The following is a 23,414-nucleotide window of genomic DNA, read 5'->3' on the forward strand; positions in this document are numbered from 1 at the left end:
AACAGAAATTTATGATATTATGGCCTGGAGGCTGGAAGTCCAAGATCAGGGCATTGGTAAGGTTGGTTCATGCATGGCCATTTTTCCCCCCTGGGTCTCTTCACATTATCTTCCCATTGTGTGTGCCTGCATGCCCAAATTTCCCCTTTTGATAAATACACTAGTAGCCCTACACACAAATTTGTGTGCCAGTAGCTCTCTGCAGGGCCTGCCACTCCACACCAGCTTCCCAAAGGCTCTCCATGGCCCAGCGGCCCATCTGTGGCCAGGTGCAAAATGCTTGCCTTGTTGGCGGGGCAATGATGAAGCTTTCTGCGCCCCAGCCTATCCAGAGATCCATCCATGGCAGGGTATGGAAGTCCGCTCATGCTGCCTGCTCTCAGTGGCTACCCCCCACCCTCAGGATTGGGGGACTCTGGCGGGGCTAAGAGAACTGGATGCCACAATCTTGTGCCATCTTTGTGATGGAGTGATGGTTAATTTGCATATTACCCTGTTATTAGATAGGATTGTTAGAGGATAAATTGTGTGCCCTAAAGTTAATATATTGAAGCCCTAATTTCCTCAAAGTACCTCAAAATGTGACCATATTTAGAGAGAGGGCCTTTAGAGAAGTGATTAAGTTAAAATGAGGTATTTAGGGTAGATCCTCATCCAATCTGATTGGTGTCCACATGAAAGGAGAGAAAATGAGTTTTTAGAGGGGACATAGTCCAATCTGATTGGTGCCCTCATAGAAAGATGGAATTTGGGCAAACATGCAAAGGCACATGCAAAGGGAAGACCATGTGAGACACAGCAAGAAGGAGGCATAGAAGAGAAACCTCCAGATATATAACTCTACCAACACTTTAATCTTGGTCTTCTGGCCTCCAGAACTGGGAGACAGTAATTTATGTTGTTTAAATCACCCAGTCCACACTATCTTGTCACGGCAGCCTAGCAAATCAATATATACATTAATCAGTATTGGATTGGGTCCCACCCTAATGACCTCATTGTAACTTAATTGCCTCCATAAAGACCCAATTTTCAAATTAGATCACATTATGAGGTCCTGGGGATTAGGATGTCAGCATATGAACTTAGGGGATAGGGATCACACTTGACCTGTGACAGTCAGTTTGGGAAACCCATTTAAAATGTAAATTCCATAAGGTAAGCTATCACATAATTTATTTGGACTTTTTTTTTTTTTTGTAAGTCCCAGCATTCCAGGTGAGTAAGGAAGGCACAGAAGGATGGTCTCAACTTGATTCAACAGGAGTCAATATAATTCCTGTGACAGGAGGATGGAATGTGAGGGACAAATGGCTTCAGAATGAAATATTGATATTCTTATTGACTGCAGAGGGGAGATGGTTTGTTACAGTGCATCTAACTGTCAACCTTTCTCTGTGTGTGTGAATGCTAATATCTCTGGCTGATGGAATCAGGCAGAAGGCACCTGGTGGTCCTGCAGGCCATCACCTGCACCTCTGCCTGCCCCAGACTTCTCCTCCACCTGGGAGGGCCTCTTCTCACTTATAACAAAGATTGCCACATATTCATTTAGGCTATCACTCATGGATTAATTCATTCCATATTTGTTTATGGAGCACTATGTGTCAGACACTTCTGTGGGCACTGAGGATACAGCCATAAACTGCAGAGAGCTCACCCTAATCCAACTCCCTGTGAGATGTAAGTAAGTAAGTGCTGTGCAGCACAGTCGGTGCAAAGCAGCTGGAAACACTGGATGCTGTGTCTTATATGCTCTCTGCCCAGCCCTGGGCCATCCAAGAAGGCCTCCTAATGGAATGCCAGTTGCTGAAGGATTAGTCAGATGAAGGCTTGAGGGAGAAACCTGTGCCAGGCAGAGGAAACTAACATATTGGCTGGCATTTTAAGTGCTGGATTCCAAAAGGGAGATGGTGAGGCTGGTGGGGGATGGCGGAGCAACAAGGGGCAGATCCAGCCTCATGAAGGAGCTTAGGGACCCTCCTGAGGACATTTAGACTTTGAGAGAAGGACACTATCTGTGCCCAGAATGGGCTGCATGGTCAATATCTCCCAGCTAGTCCACTTTCACTTCTTTATATCGTGTTTATTCTCCAGAAAACATCATGTAGGAAATAATCTTTGCCGAACTGAATTTAATAACTGAAGATAAGAAATCACCAAAACAGCTATCAGTTAGGAGCTGATTAATCACTACCTGCTGAAGAGGGGAAAGAGCTGGCTTAATTTTCACTCTTCAGTATCTTTCAAATGTTGTGCCATGTGCATGGATTGCCAATTCAAAAATAAGTAAATCCAATTTATTTATTTCAAGTGTATTAATATAATACCAGTTACTTCAGTTCCAGCAACATTGGTGTGTCATATGATTTAGCTCCTATTCATGGAGGTGGCAATTCTATTTTCAAACTAAAAAACAGAAAAGCAGGGAAAGTGAGGGGGAGTTAGGGGCACAGTTAAAATAAATGCTCAAGCAGTGAAAAGGTCTATCGAACATATTGGCAGGCATTACTTGCAAGAAAAAAGACAGCTATTAAGAACTGTATTGGCTTTGTATTCAGTTCCTAAATACTGGCCTTTAAAATACAATATTGTTGGAAGAAATGTTGATTTATTGCCTTACATGCACATAGATCAGACTTTAAAAGAGACCAGAGATAGCAGCCTTTGACTCTTGAGAGTTCAAAAAGAGACTATATTTTTACATGATCTTCGTAAGAAGATCCATGACGCAATAAGAAACAGATCCTATCTCGGAACAATTATTTCCCTTGTGGTTGGAGTTGCTTTAATTTTCCTTGCAATGCTTGTTTCCAAAGTTGGAAGGAAGAAGTTGGACTTCCTGGGGCTTTCCAAGTCCCCATGCACAGAGAAAGATTGACTAGTGGCAAGTGCTCCGAATGAGCCCCAACAAAGCTCCCCCCCCCCCAATCTGATAGTGACATGTTGGGTGAAGGAAGGGCTGACAGTGCAGCCACCAGGACCCTGCCTTACCAGGAGGAACAGAGCCTGTGGTGAAGCCTGCATGCTCACACTCCCGGCCTGATCTGATCATCCTTCTGACAGCACAAAGTGGTCGCTGAAGGGATAATGTATCACATTTGGAAGGTAATGCAATCCAAAAGGTAATAAAGGCAATAAAACAGCATCCTACAAGTTTCATATACAACTGGGCTTTGTATTTCCAAGCTTTCATGTGGGGAGGTTACTCATTTATTCTATTTATGTTGCTCTTCCTAAATTAATTCCCTCCTGTTTTTCTTGAGTTATTTATTTTTGGTGTTTGTTTTTGTTTTATTTTGTTTTTGAACTGCCTTTATTAATTTTAAAGCCACACTTAAAAAAACTGGATTTCAGCCCAGTGGGTGTGGCTCAGTGAGTGAGTGTTGACCTATGAACCAGGAGGTCATACATGCCTGGGTTGTGGGGTTGATCCCCAGTGTGGGGCATACATGAGGCAGCCAATCAATGATTCTCTCTCATGATTGCTGTTTCTATCTCTCCCTCTCCCTTCCTCCCTGAAATCAATAAAAATACATTAAAAACTCACATACATACACAAACAAAAACTGATTTTCAAATTTTAAATCTAAAATGTTCCCTCTTATAATTACCTACATTACTTGTGAAATTCAACTGTATTGATTACATATAAATAAATTATTATGTGTGCTTATATATAAATTAACTATATGTGATATAATATACAGGGCTGTATATCTCCAAAGCACAAAGAGAATACTATAGAATATGAAAATGAAATTTTCTAAAGAAATTTCAAAAATTATTTTGAACAGTGACTGCATCACGGGTATAAAAACTATACCCAAGTTTCTAAATTTTACTAATTTGAAGAAAACTGCACACTGAGGAGATGCTAATATTCTTCCTGTAAAACTGGACATTTGATTATCTGATAAATTAGAAATGATGAGTACCAACAACAATCTCATCGGGTAATTTCAAGCCAACCCATCAAAATGACAAGATTTCAAAATTGAGAATAATTAATTTTTCATTTTAAAAGGTATCACATGTATTATTTGCCCACGGGACACAAACATACATTTGCAGCTGGACACAAGTTAGAAAGTCATTTAAATTCACAAATATTATCTACAGGAACATTTAGAAACTGTGGTGCTTTCTCTTTCACACTAACATGTTTGTAAGTATGCAATTCACCCATCTGACCAAAAAAATTTAGCCAGTTAAGCACATTTTCTAGACAATAGTGAGCCAGACAGTTCTTCTTTCTTTAAACAGAAAAAGATGTTCTAGGCAGAAAATACTTGTCACTTTCATTTTCAGTGTGATGTCCTGACCCCAGGCCATGGTGCTTCATGGTAGAAAATGGCCTTGCACAGACCACAGGCTGTGGGCTGATCTCGTTCACCAACTGACGGACTTTCTCCAGCTGTTCTGCAGTCTGGAAACATTTGCTTACAGACTAATTTCAGGATGGACTGACTGGTCATTTCCTGTGATTCAAACACTGGACTAATAGCCAGGAAATGGGGGTCTATTAACAGGTTGGGGGTGGGGACCGGGCTCCGTGTAATCCTGTGTAAAAGCAGCATCAGACTAGATGACCTGCACTTTGGGCTTGCTCTGAAACTGACTCAGTCTGTAACCACGTGAGATAATTGTTGTGTCCAAAGCAGTTCAAAACAGCTACAAGGTGGGGATAAATGTTTCACAGAAGTGATTAATTGTAGAAAAAGTAGGTAAATATCTTCATTAAGATTTCACCTATTCTTGGAAATCCCTCTTTGCCTAAATCATCCTTCTTAAATTGACATTCCAGGATGAGAGCTCTTCCTTTGGCTTATTATTTCAACCGCTACCATGTCACTTGTAAACACCGCTGAGTATTATTGGGCAGGTAGAGTTCTGGGGAACCTATGCAATACTGTAATGATGTAATGGCGTGATGACATCATGATGTGAGTCTCATCTCATCCCTGCCCTGTTCTAGAGAAGATCTCTAAATTTTGATTCAATTTCCACCTAAGCATAGACTAACCTACTCAGGGTCCAAGTGCCCTGCACTGCTCCTCTGTTCGGGTAGCTTTTGATAGTTCTGGCTGAAGCTAAAGATGCTGTCATTCATTCCTAGACAGTTCACTGGGCATGTGCTTCACATCAAGATCAGTGTCGCTTCTCTGATGAGTTAACAGGCAATTGTGGTCCTATGTTATTAGGATCCTCCCTAGATGGCATCAAAGAGGACAGCTTCCTTCTCAGTCTACCTTCTATCCTCACTTTCCTGGTGACAGGTAAGGAAATGGCCACAGGCTCAGCCTTCATGGCCCTATGGAACAAACAGCAAGCTCACTGAACCTTTTTTTCAGAGATGATTCCACTCTGGGCCATGCAACTGCCCCGGGCAGGTTTTCTCAACATTCCCTAGTCTAATCCCTTTCATTTCTCCTCTGAATTGGGTGTACTGTAGAGATGAAAGGAAGAAGGGCAACTTGAATTATGTTAGGATTTCCCCCAAGGTTTGTCCAAATGAATAGGCTTGGAAGGGTATGGTCCCCATTATCAGCAACCCTGGAGGTAGGTAGAATTTATCTACAAATTCCTCCTGGCTCTGCAGTGAAGATCATTCACGATGACTTAGAGCCAGATGGCTTCCTACCACAACACAGGCAAGCATGATGTCTGCATTCTCCTCTGGAGCTACAGCAGTCTGTCCTTCCACGAGTACCGCCTGCTGGGCCAGAGAAGCTCACATTGCAATGACTCTGTTCTCAATAACCTCGTGGGCTGAGTATTCCAGAGGCTCAGCAGTGTTAGCCACTTGTAGAGACAAGGAAATGAAACCCAACTAGGTCTGACTTCTCCAAAATTCACAGCTATTGGCAGCATCCAGACATCCTAATTTGTCCCCCAGAGCTCATCTCCTGCATTACGTCCCTGCACCAAGGCAAACTTGAGCTGTTGGGAATGCATTCAGAGACGAACTCAGGAAAGACAATCTCAAGTATGCATTTGCTGAAATCAGGTCTAAATATATGAACTTGAATAAACCTCAGTATTTTAATGGGTGAAGATGTCCCAAACACTTGAAGTTACTACAGTCTACTTTTTAAAATAACCTCTTTTAATGTTTCTTTCTTTTATTCTGATCATACCATCTCCCTTTACATTTTTCTTTTAGAATAACACTTTAATTTATTTACGGAAGTATTTTGAATGACTTCAAATTGTGCTATAACTGGTCATTTCAGCAAATGACACCTTTCTTCAGAACACCCCTCATTTTAGAAAATAATAAAACATAGTCTCACACTGAGGAAACACAGAGATTAAAAATAGCATAGACGTACAAATTTAAATCCACAGGTAGCAGTTTTTTTTCTATTAAAATAACTCTTTAATGAGAAAATATTTTATGCTATCTTTTAAAATTATTTATTATGACTCCCTAATGATGCATTCTGGAAATGATCTTTCATAGTTGTGAATTCTCTCATATTAATTATTCAACATTAAACATTAAAATCTTCCTTTTTAATATGATCAATATGCATGTAAAATTATTTTCTCTCTTTTTTTTCTCTCAAAGGATTACTTATTTCTCTTGCCTGTAGGCAATAATATCCTTAAATTCCTCTGCAGTAGCGAACGTCAGCCACCAGGGGGCGTGCACCCTCCAGCACATCATTACCAAGCCTGTCAGTAAAATACAGCCCACAGTATTATATTTTCCCAAGAGGCAGAAACATAACCTTATTCTTGTCACAGCTAAAAAAATGAAATGCCGAATTTACATAAAATTATCAAAATATGTTTTATTTCAATTTTCAGTAACCCCCAGCAGACCAACTTTTACTCTTTCTTTCAATAATTTTTCTATGAAAAATATAGCAGCAAATCATGCCAGTTCCATTTTACCTATCAATCAAATGGTAATTTTCATAATGTGTGTTACCATAGCACCCACAGCCTGTGATATTCCGCCACTCTGTTTTCTTACTGTTGGTGCCCTATTGCAGGTAAGCAATCAAGGATTCCTCTAGGGGACTGGAGAACAAGGAAAGGAGTGTAATCACCTCAGTGATGGGTTGACAACACAGAATCCATCGACGACTCCACCCCCTCACTTTAAAGATAAGGAAACCAAGTTTCTAAACTAGGAGTGCATTGTGCGAACTGAGTTTGCGAACACAGCCCACCTTGGAAAGCTTTAGCTCAATAATGACTGACAGTAAGTGACAGGTTCCCCTGACAGTGCCTCAGAGTTCCTCCCTAATTAATTCCTAAAACACTCCTTCGGCAATGAGTCAGCTTTATTCTTTTTTTTTTTTTTTGTGTGTGTGTGTGTGTGCTTTATTCTTTAATAGGAAATCCAAGAGAGATCGCAGACAAAAGTGTCTTTCCTTTTTCTCTTAAAACGAAAGCAGTGTTAAACATACAAAAAGGGGCTCTTCTTGTCATCTAGACTTGTGGGTAGAACATTTGGTCATGACCTTCTGTAACATCCTCAGTGAAGGCATTATATAGCAATAGACATGCATTCTCAAGTATTTCAGGTTTTTCCATACATCGTGGACAGACAGGATCATAGACACCTGAAATAGCTGATGATCAAAACATTAACATTTAAAATATTCAAGTTTAGGATGTGGGTAAGTTATGTAAGCATTTTAAAGAAGAGATGTACTAAATATTGAATCTGATAACTGTCACCACAATTATGACCAACTCCAGATTATTTAAAGAAATATTGTCTGCTCTGAATCTTCTAATTGGCTCATTGATTCCAAGGGCTGAGAGGCACTTTTCCTGAGTCAGATAATCCCTAAGCTTCAGTATATATCTAGTAAAAACCCATAGGAGAGGAAGAACTGACACCTTATAATTCCACATCTTTAAAAGGCTGCAGACAGAGACCTCTAAGAAAAAGTCATCACCACACCACTAGTTTGTCATCTTGGAGAAGCGCCTTGAGCAAAATTGACCCTCACTTGGACAAATTCTGGCAACAAGTCAAATGGAGTTATATGCTTACTGAATGCTTTCTTGAGTTGACTCTTAGAGGAGATTTCTATCCTTCAGGAAGCTGTGAATTGGATGTATTTCCAATACATAATAGGAAAATCAGTATAATTAAATATGTTGACTTTAAAGAAAACTCTATTTTTTCAACTCTTGGTGATCAATGATTATATTTTTTATTATATAGAATGAAAATAATACCGTTTATTAATTTATTAAGGGAGAGATTGTTGGAAGCAAGATTAAGACCAACATAGTTGATGAATTCCTTTTAATGGAATGTGATTAGTGACTGTCATTATACCTTTTTGCAATGAGAAAGAAGTGCAACATCTGCTATTGCTTGTGCACCTGAAAATTTGCTATGAGCCTACCATTCCAGGTGGCTTTAGGTTGTCTGCAGCCAATTGGAAAACTAGGGAAAAAATACTCCCATTTCTCTACTATATTTGGTCTAATTATTCCTGAGTATGGAAGACATTTCATTCAAAATGCATAAAAAGTCATCTGAGATGACTCACAATCACTCCAAAATTATCTAAAAGGCTAGTTATTTGGATTTTCATGTCCATCTATAAGAAATGAACCTCCAAAACTTGTGGGATAATATTTGGAACAAATATATAAGCCTCACTAGTTTCCCTAGAAATGTGACCAGTCCCTTGGCTTCATAGATTTAGCCAGTGATCCTTGAGAACATTCTCTGGGTAACTTCTTCCCAGTCAGGGCCTATTCTGGGTCCTGTCTGAGGGATCCTCACCCTGAGACCTAAGGTGGAAAATGATGGATGCTAGTTATCAAAATAGAGAACAATCCTTCCAGGAGACCTCGGTCACACCTTAGAAAAGAGGATCAATCTGAAAAGTAGTATTTTTATTGCTGAAAACTTTCATAGAACTTCAGAATTAAATAACTTCAGAATTTATTCTGTACATTGTTGAGAAGTTTAGTAACAAAAGGAACTTGAGCCCAACTGATGTGTACAGTGGAAGGAGAGCAAGATTCTCACTTATTCAGTGAGGAGATGCTCCCTGATAGCTTTGCATGTCCATGGCATTTCCTTCTGGGCCCAATGACAAATATCTTTCCTGTCTTGGAAAAAAGATGGAATGTAGCTATGGCTAGGAAAGGTGATTTTACAAAATCCAAAAACAATTAGAAATATCATATAAGGTGGGTTTTCTGTTCATGTTGTGCAGAAAGAGATTAAATCTCATCTTTGGCTTTCTGATGGCCTTGAAAGCATACAAGGAAAGTCACTGAACATTCAAACTTGTATTTCAGATTCACACCAACAGATAAAAGATCAGGAAGCAGATGATAAAGACTTCATTTGTAGCCTTACTCTAATTTGAGAACCCGGTGAAAGCTCCTGACCTTCACTAGAAAAAATAATCTATTTGCATGTGAATAAGCAAACCTATGATCTTTACATAAAATTCCATGAGTTTCTCCAAAGTCCTAAAATTGTCATTGAATTGAACACCTTAACTTAATGAGCCTTTATTGAAAATTTTATGTGAAAAGTCAAGTGAATTGATACCCTGTGTCTAGTGAATTTTGGTTCAGATTCAAAGAAAGAAGATATTAATATCCTTCTTCCCTCTCCCTTCCCTCCCTTTTTTCCTTCCTCCCTCTCTCCATCCCTTCTTTCCTTCCATCTCCTCTCTGTCTCTCTCTCTCTCTCTCTCTCTCCCCCCCACACACTTTCCCTTTGTCATCCATCAGAGAGAAACTACATGAAAGATGATATCAGTGTCAAATCAGAACAACAACAATTTTGGCAAACCAGTTTACATTTCACAAATCACTTTCTCATGGACAATAGCTATGGCCTATTGACAACATACCTTGTGTTTCTCCCTTATTTGTAATATTTATAGCAAACATGCATCAAAACTGTTAATATCACTAATTTTCTAATGAGGAGATGGTGCCTCAGAGAGAGTGCACAGCAGAAATAGGTCAAAAGTGCTGATTCCTAACCTTTCCTCAATGCTCTTCCCACAACATGGGGCAAAGAAATTCTCATCCAGTGCGTAAGCAGGTTCTTACTGGAGAACTTCGGTGAACTATTTCTTGATGGCTTATCACTTAGAAAAGGATGGTTAATAGATAGGCATGTAAATATTGATATAGAAATAATTTGATAAGTGTTTTGTTGAGCATTTCAATTTGTTGCTCTGTCTTAGAGAGGTTACATAAAGTCTGGTGTAAGAAGAGGGATTCTGTGTTTCTCAATACCTATGATGGTGTGTTTTATTCCTAAAACTTGAAAACATGTCATGTTGCAAGCTAATCATCTAATTACAAGGATGCTGCCCAGCACTGTCTTACTAAGAGGACACAGGGCAAAGCTCTGCAGGTCATGCACCAGGCAGGCTGTCTTGTTCTCCCCCATCCCTCACCACTGATTTCAGAAAACAGCTATTACGCTTATCCTTGGCATCTTATTCTGTCTACATTATGCAATGCTTATAAAGTATACAGAAATTGAATGCTGATACTGGTGTTTCGCCCAGGCTGAATCCTCTGCTTAAAGAAGTAAACACTGTTCATGGGAAATATAAGATAAAATTATATCTGGCCATCATTGTGTGGCTCTAACACACACACACACACACACACACACACACACACACACACGATAACTGAGGTGGACATTGCTTTATGCTCTTGATAATTATTTAAGGTAACACTTCTCAGAAAACAAACTTGGCACATAGACTTGTTATCAATTTGAAGAAACATGATTTTATTAGCCTCATCACGTCAGCTGTTCTTAGGAAATATAAAGGCAATGTAGGCAGAACCCAACCTAGTTTAAGTCAAATTGAAGTATATCTCATGGTTGCTGACACTTTGCCCTCAGAATTATCCTTGGACAAAGCTAATGGCTGTGGTCACAGGTAGACTGTAGAAGAATCTGGCCTTTCCAAACCCAGGCCTTTCGGGGAGTCTATGAAGGCAGCGTGGAAAATTACCAGCCATATCTTCAAGGTTACATCAGTGGAAAGAAGCAACAAAGCAAACCAACATTATGTAAGGAGAGGCCGGGCGACAGAAGCCTGCCGCACCCTCTGTACCTGTACAGATGAAACTGGAGAGTCCCCCGTAGATGACTTCATCATTGTCGGGCAATATAAACGGACACCTCGTCTGAACCTCCAAACAGTATTGCTTGCAAGGAATTGTCTTTCTGCAGTTAAACTGTGCGACTTCAAAGTACTGGGAACACAGCCAGGCTTTGTAGACAATCTGGAAAAAGGGAAAGAGAGAGAAGAATCAGAAATAGGGAGGAATGACAACAGTCTGCCTCTAATGAAGAATATGCTGTGGTTTTAAGTGGACCGTGAAAGAAAATTCTCATTTTGAACCGACATATTTACCCAATGTCAGCTGCAAGTGATAAAAACGTAGCAACGCAAGTCTGCAATAGAGCAAAGCGGTATTTGCTGAATCCCTTCAGAGAATACAAAAGTAATGTGACGTCTGATTTGGTGTAACTCATTTGAAAAACAGTGGAGGTAAGTAGGACCTGAAGTTTTCCAAATCCAGTAACAGAGAAAGTGAAGGAAATCACGGACTGTGCCCATACATGGTTATTTACTGCAGTGTGCCTGGTGAGTGGGCTCTCCCAATAGGCATTCCCCCAGCTATGCTTCCAAAGGACACTAGATGGCGCTGAGTCCTCGACAACGGCCCCACAGATCCAGAAGCACAGAACTACAATAGTAGCAGTGAATATTTACTTTCATGACTCACATCAAATGCATTAAACATCTCATCCTCTGAAAGCCCGGAAACACCCAGCCTAGGTCAGCCATAACACACTGTGATGCTACAGGACGGAAACTCATCAGAACCACAAATGGGACCTTTGAGATACTGTGTGATCCACATGAACATTTCTTCCTGTTTATTTAATTTCATAAAAATGTGAAATGATTATGGTTTCGTTTATCTCTTTGTTTTTTGTTTCTTATAGGTATTTAGGAAAATAAATGTTGAAAAAAATGTCGTTTTTCTAATAGAAGGAAGTAAGCTGAACATAAACTCAAATACTGGTCTACAGTAGAGATCACGGTGATTCAGGGATTTGCCAGACTTTTGGCACCAGTGGCTTCTGTCAGTTATGTCCACCAGACAAGTGGATGTTTTACAGTTAAATGTACACTAAGGGATTATAAATACTTGACTATAATAACAGGAATAATAACTAGTATTTAGCAATTTCATACTCTGCTTTAAGAAAGTTACATACATTTTTCCACACGCCATTCTCAGTACACTCACAGAAGGTAACTATTATTCATACTTTTTATACAAATAATAAGTAGTAATAGAAGTAAGCAGAAGATCCAAAATCCAAACCCAAATTCTGTAGGATTCCAAATCCTGCACTCTTCATAATTACATTTAATTAGAATGGTTTTTCAAAAGATCTTAAGAAATCACAAGAGAGTTTGCAGATTAGTCTGAAATCAGCACTGAATTGCATGTATCCAATCAGTGTCTATTTGGTCTAAGAAAGATTGAATTGAATTTTTATTTATAACTTTTTATTGGTTTGATTAAAATAAAGCTTTATTATTTGATCAGAGGAGTCTCAGTGGGGATAAAATGGGATGCATGTGAATTCAGCTAAAACTTTAGATACCTAAAAGTAATTTTACTTGCTATTTCCATGGGTTCATAATCACCATATAACCTGGTGAAAACATATACAACAATCAGTATTTTAATAGGTCTTTTGAACAGATCTTACCATAAAATATCTGCATTGAAAATTGCACTAGAAATAATACTACTATAGCTGAGGAAGTCCCAAAGATTTCTTAAATTTTAATTGGGAAGTGGGGTGGAGTGTGTGGTGAGGGACATGAGGTAGCTGTGCTGTGATGTCATCCCCACACAGAGAGCTAACAGCATCAGTCTCAGGACAGAGGGGGGGAAAAAATGCCATGATTTTCTAACTGTACTTTGGGGAAGTTGGAGATAGTTTTCAAAATACCATTAGTATTTGTCCAATATGACATAATATGGAATGTGATAGATGCTATTTACGATACAAACTGAGCTGTCATCCAAGAATTGTCCATGTCTGCTTTGGGAGCCCTGGTTTAGACTTCCTTTTTTAGGTACTAGAGGAAGTTGACCATGTTTATGTATACAGTTCTAACAACAGTACAATTCCATTACAAAGAAAGCTTACATTCTGCTCATTTGGATTCTAAAGATTAGAGTCATTGCTTTTCTCTCAGGGAATGGCCCTGTGTAATTCCAGAAAATTACATGTATGTATTTTTTATGGGCCAGACTGCTCTCCATTTGTTCTCCCAGTTCAGTTTGGCAAAATTGTTCTAATTAAAATGGCTTATGACTATGAAGTCACCCGTAAACTCTATCTGAAGAAACAATATCTCCTCTCTCACGGGTGATGGGGTATTATTGAAGTCTCTCAGGATATATGCACATCCTCTTTTTATTCAGTCTCCTTAGCATTGTCGGATGGAAAGAGATCCATGTTTATTCTGGATTCTTAAATACTATGTCAGCTATATTTCCTTCGTGGATTTTTGGCTTACACAAGTCATCAAATCAGTTTTTATAAATGTCACGTTGTAGTGATAAAGAAAGCGATGATGATTTGCAGAGTCACCAGCAGAATTCTGGATCACCCATAGCAACCTCTCTGTCCAGGTTTCAAGACATCATCAATTCTTTTGACCCAAGTCCTAGACTTTTGAAATGCAACAGAATATTCTTCATTTGAGTTTTAACTATTTTCTAAAATTTTAATTCCAAGGATGCAATATGTCTGAAAGCAATCAGGGGAAACTTTGTGGGCGGAAAAAGAAAGCGAGGTGCTTATTGTTGCTTCAATATCTGAGGGAATTGTTGCTATGTGCTGATGTTGATAGCTTTCAAATGTGAAATTAGATGATAAAGACAAGAGACAAAATAGACAGGTGAATATTGGTATGAAGAAGAACTTTCTTGCCAGAGGTACAAAAATAAAGTGGGCTGAGTTGTGAGGTCTTGAGTTCTCTATAACTGGAAAAGGTCTAATAGAGTTTAGAAAACTCTTTTCAATATGCTGTGCGAGGATTTGTGTTAGGAAGATGAAAGAACTAAATGGTTCCGATATAATTTCTAATGCACTTTGGCAAGTGTTTTGAGAGAAAGAGGCTGAGAAAACATTATTTTGAATTGGCACAAAGCTGAAGAAACAAAATAATTAGTTTTTAAAAGTACTAAAACATTTTAAAATTAAAAACAAACATGGTGCCGAAACCGGATTGGCTCAGTGGATAGAGCATCGGCCTGTGGACTGAAAGGTCCCAGGTTTGATTCTGGTCAAGGGCATGTACCTTGGTTGCGGGCACATCCCCAGTAGGAGGTGTGCAAGAGGCAGCTGATTGATGTTTCTCTCTCATCGATGTTTCTAACTTTCTATACCTCTCTCTTCCTCTCTGTAAAAAATCAATAAAATATATTTTAAAAAAAACAAGCATGGTGAGAAGCAAATATACTAATCTTAATTCATAAGAACTCCAAACTAACAAAGAAGGTCAGAAGTCTTGTTTTATAAAATAGACAGGTGAATATTGGTATGAAGAAGAACTTTCTTGCCAGAGGTACAAAAATAAAGTGGGCTGAGTTGTGAGGTCTTGAGTTCTCTATAACTGGAAAAGGTCTAATAGAGTTTAGAAAACTCTTTTCAATATGCTGTGCGAGGATTTGTGTTAGGAAGATGAGAGAACTAAATGGTTCCGATATAATTTCTAATGCACTTTGGCAAGTGTTTTGAGAGAAAGAGGCTGAGAAAACATTATTTTGAATTGGCACAAAGCTGAAGAAACAAAATAATTAGTTTTTAAAAGTACTAAAACATTTTAAAATTAAAAACAAACATGGTGCCGAAACCGGATTGGCTCAGTGGATAGAGCATCGGCCTGTGGACTGAAAGGTCCCAGGTTTGATTCTGGTCAAGGGCATGTACCTTGGTTGCGGGCACATCCCCAGTAGGAGGTGTGCAAGAGGCAGCTGATTGATGTTTCTCTCTCATCGATGTTTCTAACTTTCTATACCTCTCTCTTCCTCTCTGTAAAAAATCAATAAAATATATTTTAAAAAAAACAAGCATGGTGAGAAGCAAATATACTAATCTTAATTCATAAGAACTCCAAACTAACAAAGAAGGTCAGAAGTCTTGTTTTATAATGGTTTAGCCTTATCCTATAATGAGAAACATTAGTAGCTCGTTTTTCTAGGTGTCACTAAATGATGTACATTATTATAAGATGCTTAACCATTATTTTGGAAAGAAACAAGTGTGTGTAAGGTGATGAGCAAACAACATCCCCCTACATCCCTCATTAAGAGCTTGTACCATGTTCTACCTGTAGAAGTCGTTATGTTTGCCAGGACAATTCAAATGTACCATTCACCCACACTCTCACCTCTGTGCTTGGAAATTACCTTTGACTATATAAAAAATGTGCTTGGAGAGCTGCCCATCTTTCAGTAATAGAGACTATTCTTCACTTACAGTTAAGAAAAGGAGCAGAGTAAATTTTTTAAATGGCCTAACTGAGAACACTAATTTTACTTAAGACTTGGGTAACAATTTTCCCTTTTCTCTCAAAGCATTTATCATTTGTTATTTTTCTTCATGAAATCCTTGAGATGGGTTTGATAAATATTTTATGAGAGAAAAAACAAACAGTTACAGAGAGATTACAGTAACAAACAAATGGAATCCAGTGTATGAGCCCTAATGTCATTGGGAACTCTTACAACTGTAACTCCTCTTAGAGAACATAGAAAGTGATGACTGTAGAAAAAAGTGTGGGTCTCTGGAGTCACCAAGGCATGATGTTCCAGAGCGAGAAGGTCCTAGAGACTGCCCACATGAGTCTCATGTCACCGTGGGAATTGGGAGCTGGGAGGACTACAGGTGATGGCACCCCACATCCCTGACAAACAGGCCATTGTTTTTATAATGCACCACGGTATTTGGAAGGTACCATCTGAGTATTATCCATTCCTAACATATCCTTTTTTGTTTGTTTGTTTGTTTGTTTTTTATTCCTGCAAGTCACTTCATTTCAGGCTGCTCTTTGGAAACTCTCCCTAACAATTATGCACAGTGGGCTGCAATACACCACCACCTCCACTTAACAGTGGGCTGAATTCTGCATCTTCTCTGTACTCATATTCACTCAGTGACAAAGGCCTGTTGGAAGATGTGGGTGAGGAGAGCAGCGGTGAGGAGAGGAGGGGTAATCCAAGGTAATCCTGACTTAATTTCCAGACTCTCGATGAAGACTGGTTTGTTTTTTGAAAGATAATTTTCAGGATTCATCAAGGTTTGGGTCAAACATGATTGAATTGAAAAATTCGGGAGATAGACAGAAGGAGGGTTCTTTGCCTGCCCCTGGCTAAGGGAAGTAATGTTAAACGGGGGCAAAGGGGGTACTGGCTCCGGAAGGGAATGCTTTAAGTGGATAGAGGATGAACATGAAATAGTCACCATTTTGTTCATTAGAAGTTACCCCAGTGCTCTCAATAATCATGGTTGTAAGAATTACCTTCACAAGTGACCTCACTCTATTCTATGTCAGGTTCTCATGACCTCTCTTGGCCCTAGATGTCCCATGTGACTGAGGTTAATGCTGTGAATAGCTTTTCACAAAATGCCCAAGATTGGTATTTTTCCAATAGAGGCTTAAGTTCTCATTTCTTTTAAATATATTCCTCCCTCCTCAGAATTTATATTTATGGCTTAGAACTAGGTAGAATATTTATGCTTCAAATATCTGTTAGCCTCCTGCAAAAATCATGCTGGTTACAAATTTTTATTATTAAGAAAAAATGTCAGGTAGGGAAAATGGCTGTCATCGTCACATTAGAAGGTTGAGTTCCCTTTTCCCCCAAGTATTGGCAAAAGCTGACTCCTTTTACATTTATAATATGTGTTGATACATTTTTTGAGATCCTTTTCTGTCAACTCTTATGTGTGAGTGGCCTGAGTTTTGAGTGCGTGGGTGAAATAATTGGTTATGTAAGCAGTAGTCTGCTATAGCAACTGCCTCGGGCTAAGGCTTTTTGATGCATAACACATGTTACAATTATAAGTGGAGGTGAAAGTCAAAATAAATTCTCACATTCATGCATCTGAATGTCTTCTTTCTTCTATATGTGTCAGTGTCTGGTTAAAGCACATTGCACTCAGAAATTGGAAACACTGATGTATTCTAAGATGAAAACAAGAAAATAAAACTCCTGCCTAAGGATAGGCTAAGTCACCTGTGGAAGGATATTAAGAGATGAATAGTATTCTGAGAACCAGGCTCCTTGATCCATCAAAGACTTATACTGCAGCACACCTTGTCCTCCAGGGCCATATCTTGACTTCATTTCCTAAATAAAATGCAAATGTCTTTCTATTTTCTGATGATGACTCACATTTTGGGTCCTGTTATAAGACTTGGTCTATTCTCCTGAACTTCAGAACGCCCCTATCTTTTGGAGCCACCTTACATTTTCAAGTCCACTGAAATCATTCTCAATACCGTAGTATAACACCAGGCTCCATCTATACAGGAGAGGGGATTGGTCTGTAAAGAGGCAAGGTCAATCTGGCCCACAATGCTAGACAGATGTGGTATCCTGTAGGTCTACAGACACATGATAGTAAAAATGACACAAAATAAATCAACTCTACTGAGCTCTCTTGAATAGGGAAACTGGAGAAATTTATCAGTATGTTTCTAGCGCTATACAACTAATACAAAGCCAGATTAGTTTCTTCTTCCCCTCTCTGCCTCATTAATATACACCTTGTGTTTTATGTGCTCAATGCCTTCCTTGTATCATCTCCCTTTCCCTCCCCATCTCACTATGAGTTGGAGTTAGCCTGAACTGTTTGTTCCACAGAAACTGTTCTTTCTATGCCACCCGGCCTCTCTAACAGTAAGCCCAGCTGCTACAATTGGTTATTTTCTTATTTGGCCTCTTGGGAGCATTGAACACTATTGATGAAACTCCTTCTTGAAATGTAGTACCTCTGAGTATGGAATGCCATTTATCCTGGTTTTCCTCTTACCTTTGAGCCATTCATCTATGTCTTTATTTGTAGCAATTATCCTTTGTTTCCTCTGCTATTACTCAAAATGTTGATATTCCTTAGGCTTCTGTGTTAAACTTTCTTCTACACATTCTTTTAGGGCAATCATCTACTCTGATGATTCAGCTATTGTTTTTGATATTGTGAAGCCTAAATCTTTACTTTCAATTCATATCTTCTCTCTCTCTCTCCCTCCCTCCCTCCCTCCCTCCCTCCCTCCCTCCCTCCCTCCCTCCCTCCCTCCCTCCTTTCCTCCCTCCCTCCCTCCCTCCTGATATATCTGTAAACTAGCTTGCAGATATCTCTCTTTAACAGCTTTCTCATCTCAATCTCTACATGTCCAGAGCAGAGTTCAGCATCTTCTCTTCAGAAAGAAGCAAGATGTGATAAATCTGGGAGTCATCGTTGATATCTTCTCCTGCTCCCTCCCACAACTATTTCATCACCAGGCCCTATGAACATACTTCTGCAGTATCTTTAATATCTGTTCAAATATCTTGGTTTTCTATTGACATCCTATCATAATCCCAGCTACCCATTTTGGTATCTTCAGTCATGAAATCCTCCTCCATGTTGTTCCCTAAACTGCCAGTAGTGTGATATTTATAAAATTAACTTGATATGTTACTATTATGTCACTTAAATTACTCAGGATCTCTCCACACAATCATGAAAAATTCAAACTCCTTAACCATCTCAGAGCTTTGTGACCTTGCCCTTCTTAGTACACCAGCCTCATTTCTCTCCACTCCCATCCTGACACTGTGCTCTCTGGCCATGCAGAGTGAAGTGCAGGGTTGCTAAATATGGCATGCACCCATGCTCTTCTGTCCACCTCCTTCACAAATCCCTCCGCCTGGTTGATTCCTGGTGTGACCTCCTCTGTAAGCCGTCCTTGACATGACCTAAGCTCGACTCTGAAATGGACTCTTCCTATGGACTTACAGTAAGTGCAACATTCTTTCTTCACCTGCCTCCCCTTCCAGGTTACCCAAATCAGGTCTTGTGCACTTTTATTTTCTCAGTACCCTAGGTGTTCCTGGGAGTAATACATCTTCCGTGGGATTGTCATTTGAAATTTGTACCATGGTCTTCTGGCTTGCACAGCACTGTCTTGTGATTTGGTTAGTGTGAGCCAGTCCACCTGGCTCTGAGATCCTGCACAGAATAGAGACTCCAACTATGAACCCTGAGAAGCTTCTAAGACCTTAGGTGCTATGAATTTTCTTTTCTTTTCTTTTTTTTAATGATCAGCTAACTTTTATTGGAGGTCAAATAAATCCTTTAGGATTTTTATTTTTTATTTAGAAATAAAAACTTTATTACCTACTTCATGAATTGAACCTCTCTTTGCAAACATATATTGTGGCTTAGGTCCTGAGACATAACATGGGGTTTTGTTCCAAGCAGAGAAAATCTTCTGCAAAGAGGAGACAAAGTGTGCTTTAAGGCATAGAGCTTATGGAAAGCCCACAGAGCTTCAGAGGACAGAATTTATTCTGAATTTGTTATTTGAAATGGACAGACATTCTTGGCAAAATGTGTCTGGCAGACAGATCACACTAACTCATACCTTGCCCAAATAATTCAGAAATGTAAATATTAAAAATAATAGTAATAGGTGAATTAAGGTCACAGTTAGTAAATAACCATTTCTTTTGGTGTCAAGAAAGATGTGTTTTAATGAGCAGCTGGCCTTCACTGGATTATCATGTTAAGGGCAAAGATGGCAGTAGCTCTGCTAGTGGGCATAGGAAGAGAAGGGAGGTCTTCCATGGAGACCACTTCTGAGTGTGAGCCACAGGTGGACATAACTGCTGTGTCTCAATGGCTTTCCCTAAAGCAGGAAAAGACAGGAATAAATGAAAGCTCCTTTTGTAGAGGATCAGCTAATCAATACCTTTAAATGCAGCAGTATTACATGTTTTATGGTCCTCTAAACACGTTATGTATTTAACCCGGCCTGTGTCAACTACCACAAAAGTTCCAGTGATCCTATTACAACTTAGAGCTTTTAAAAGACAGCATGTGAATACGTCAATATGAATTCACTTTTAAGCTCCATACCTTAACCAAGTTGAGAATGTTGAAAAGGACTTAAAAGGTATGAAATCAATGAAGAAAGAGAAGTGAGAGTCTGTAGATAAGAAATCTGAAACAAGTAGTAAGCATATGAAGGAATAGTATATTTACCAAGAAATGAGTAGAATTAATATATAAGGCTTTCCTTGTTTTGTAGTACTCAAACAGGGATCCATGGACCACTTAATTAATAAATAAATGAGTGTGATAATCCATAATCTAGAATAGATTTATAATAAGAAATCAGTAAATTCACTAAAAACTGGAGATGTATTAATTTCTCATAAAACTAGATAAATAGAATTGGACTTACTATATATGTCTCACCTCATAAATACAAAAAGGTCTAAAAAAGTTAATTCATAGTTTTGTCACATAATACAAAGTAAAATATGTAAAAATGAAATAAAGTAAAATTAGCTATCTAAGAATCCAATAATTTTATATAGCCACATGTCTCATAGAACTAGAAGATAAAATGCTTTGGGTATATATCTAAATTTTCTTCTTTGCAATACTGTTGGGCATTTCTATAATAATAATGCATAACAGAAACCCTACTTTACCAATATCAGATTTGTAAGAGTTTTCAATTGAAACAATAACAAATCTATTTTTACTCAAAGAAGATGCTGCTGCCCCTGGGTTGAGCAGGCTCTTTGCATTTTTTATTTTTCCATGGAGGTGAGTATGTCTGAGTTTGTTATCACAGAGGCAATGCTCAACAGCTAGTGGCTAATAATACCATGCTATCATTTACAGTTTCTGCTTTATCCTAACATGTCCTGCTTGATAAGAGCAGGTACAGGATATGGTGATATCAAACCATGCATGGCACATGGTTTTAGAAACATGCTATTTATTTAAACATGGTCTGTGTTGACTGTCAGGAAAGTGCCAGTGGTTCTATTAGAATTTTTAGCTTTAAGAAGTCACATAGTGAACACTTCAAAATTCCATTTAGAATACAGAGCTATTGCCTATTATCATGAAAAGAAGAAGCTAATTGATTCCTATGAACATTGGCTTCAAAGGTATTATTCAATCTATCTGTTAATCGAAAATTATTTATTAAGAGCCAGCTCTGGGCCTCCTCTTGAGATCAGGAATGGAGAACAGGTTGAAAATTTCATTATAAGATATTTTCCTGGCATCAGAAATAGTATCTTCAAATTAAAGGAGACAAGGTGAGATGTGCTTAGAGGTGTGTTACTATCAGGGCACCTCAGCTTGGAGAAAGCAGAAACCAGGGCTGACTGAGGGTGGAGGCGGTGTCTGGGGAAGAGAAGAGAGCAGTCCATGAAAAAGAGTTACATGGCACTTCAAAGAGAGGACTAGAGTGGAGGTTAGTGTGCCTGTGATACAGGAAAGAAAAGAGGGGGGGAAAAAGGGGGGAGAAAGTCGGGAAAGAAGGAAGCAGATAATTCAATATCTATTCTACTCATTCTCTCCACCAGGTATCTTCAAGGCATCATCTATGTGAGTGTGACTATTCCAATTATACAGAGATGAAAAGAATAAGACTCAGAAAATTTCAGCAAGTCACCCAGCAGAACATAGCAGAGTCAGGCTAATTCGGGTCATTTTACCGGAATGTGGTTTATTATTCACCATAGTCTAGTGTAAACCAACACTAACTCCTGATAGTTTACATGGAGTTTTTACTGAGTTGCAAGAAATATCTCTTTTAGGGGTAAGCTGTGGAAGTCAAACATTTTCAACACTTCATAGTTTGTTTCATTTATCAATAAGATATTTCAGCAACTACTATGCATTTTACACTATAGTGAAATATTTTAAATTCAGCAAAGGATCACAACGTTTCTGATTGTATTAATACATGCTTAAAACTCCAAGCGTCAGTGACATGAGTAATACTATTGTTAATGTGAAAAGAACTAGAATTATGTCTGGAAAAAAAAAAAAGCCTAACACTAGAACCAATAGCCATTTCTCTAATTAGGAAGCTCGTTTCTAACCTAGGTCTGAAATTGCTTCTCTCCTTTCCTCTTCTCTCCTCTCTTTTCCTTTCCTCTTCTCTTTTTCTCTTTCTCCCTTAGTCTGACTGATTATTTCTCACATAAACATTTATTCAACTATTAAATTATATAGAACTGACACTCAGTTGTATATCTTCTAGGCTATACTTGCTAAATTTTCACTCTATCCATTTAAAATTTTAGCATATTTCCCTTACATCAAGAATTCTTTAAAAGGATACACATGAATTATTATATTGTATGTACATTTAAAAATATACACGAAACATAAGTAATTATAAAGAGTAGGATAAATAATAACTGTAGACAGAATTTTAATATTTTCTTGTCATACTCTAATGGATCATCCGGTGTGTAAATGCCTCATTTATGAGAAGCCTAAGAAGGTTAAAAAAAATTGTAAACTTTTTGAGAGCTGAAAATATGTATAAATTGTGAATCTGTGTGGCACAGACATTGAAAACTGAGCATTTTCTTGAATTATACAAGCAAATTTTAATAAAATTTATCTAATCAACTAGACAAAAAAATCAGAATAAGGGTAAAAACCTGGTATATCTTTATTCTACAATTAATACTCCATCAGTGGCAGGATTTGGCCTCTGGAAGGACTCAGTTATTTCTTGCACAAATGAATGAGTGCACATACATACAAGTTGAAGGTGAATCTAAATGGCCACAGCCAGTGAAATAGACTTTTGCAAATCCCTCCTGTTCTATTTAGTTGGGTTATTTTCTTGACCAATTTATTATTATTATTTGATTTTAAAAATGTAGACATTAAGGGCATCCATATACGTTGATGAAATTTTGTAGGTCGTGCTGAATGTCCACAGGCAGGTGGCTGACTTTGCACCAATCGAGAGGTTCCAGAGACATTGCACCGGTAGACAGCTTCAGACCATACCAGGTTATAAACCTACCACCTTCACAAGTGACACATTCTAGGGTGAACTTGGTGAGCACAAAGCCCCACTGAAGCAAGTCCTGCTTCATGGATTTTCTCCTCTGCAGCTAATCCTTCAACTGTAGTTGCAACTGGTCCTTGCAGCCAGTTTGCCTGGGGGCGGGGGGGAGGTTAATCCCTCCCAGTGTCACCAACAGCAATGAAGGCTCAACTACAACAAGGCACACAGCCCACACACAAAGGCACATCTGGAGTTCCAGCTCAGGTGACAGGGGAGGCTGTT

At 38.7% G+C, this 23,414-nt stretch overlaps 1 protein-coding gene across 2 annotated transcripts in view; it reads right to left on the reverse strand.

The window, feature by feature from the left end:
* NALF1 (NALCN channel auxiliary factor 1) overlaps nt 1-23,414 on the reverse strand; it is a 568,216-nt gene that overhangs the window by 22,929 nt on the left and 521,873 nt on the right. For both annotated transcript variants that reach the window (XM_036457991.2, XM_045588777.1), the window contains exon 2: nt 11,094-11,265. In XM_036457991.2, coding sequence (XP_036313884.1) covers nt 11,094-11,265 — 172 coding nt within the window. The remainder of the gene's footprint in view (nt 1-11,093; nt 11,266-23,414) is intronic.

Source organism: Pipistrellus kuhlii, unplaced genomic scaffold, assembly GCF_014108245.1.
Source record: "Pipistrellus kuhlii isolate mPipKuh1 unplaced genomic scaffold, mPipKuh1.p scaffold_m20_p_3, whole genome shotgun sequence".
In the NCBI taxonomy this organism is placed as follows: Eukaryota; Metazoa; Chordata; class Mammalia; order Chiroptera; family Vespertilionidae; genus Pipistrellus; species Pipistrellus kuhlii.